We start from the raw sequence: 431 nt of genomic DNA, 5'->3' as shown, positions 1-431 counted from the left end.
ACAAGTGAAGCCCACCATCCAAGCACGGCTCTGCTTCGTGCCAGAATCTCTGGCTATCACCAGAGGTTATTGACAGGAGCTTGCTGGGGCTGCTAAAAGTGCCAGAAATCAGAGAATCATATCCTGAGCTGGAAGGGACCCACAAGGACCATTCAGTCCAACCCCTGGCCCTGCACAGGCACCCCGACAACCCCACCCTGTGCATCCCTCGCAGCGCTGTCCAAACGCTCCTTGGGCTGTGGCAGCCTTGGGGCCGTGCCCATTCCCTGGGGAGCCTGGGCAGTGCCCAAGCTCACAGGGGGCACCCTCCTGGAGGGGAGGGGGCTTCCCTAACTGCGCGTTTGCCCCGCTGCAGCCGGATCAACGAGAAGTCGGTGTGGTGCTGCGGGTGGCTGCCCTGCACCCCCCCGCGCATCGCGGCCACCCCCCGC

At 64.0% G+C, this 431-nt stretch overlaps 1 protein-coding gene across 1 annotated transcript in view; it reads left to right on the top strand.

The window, feature by feature from the left end:
* Positions 1-215: 215 nt before the first annotated feature.
* Positions 216-431, top strand: part of ASB1 (ankyrin repeat and SOCS box containing 1) — a gene marked incomplete at its 5' end in the record, with an annotated part of 5750 nt that continues 5534 nt past the window's right edge. Inside the window, one exon of the mRNA XM_017743359.1 lies at positions 216-427. Coding sequence (XP_017598848.1) covers positions 216-427 — 212 coding nt within the window. The remainder of the gene's footprint in view (positions 428-431) is intronic.

Source organism: Corvus brachyrhynchos, unplaced genomic scaffold (assembly GCF_000691975.1).
Source record: "Corvus brachyrhynchos isolate BGI_N302 unplaced genomic scaffold, ASM69197v1 scaffold79, whole genome shotgun sequence".
NCBI classification, from domain to species: domain Eukaryota; kingdom Metazoa; phylum Chordata; class Aves; order Passeriformes; family Corvidae; genus Corvus; species Corvus brachyrhynchos.
This window is presented reverse-complemented; position numbering and strand designations above follow the sequence as displayed.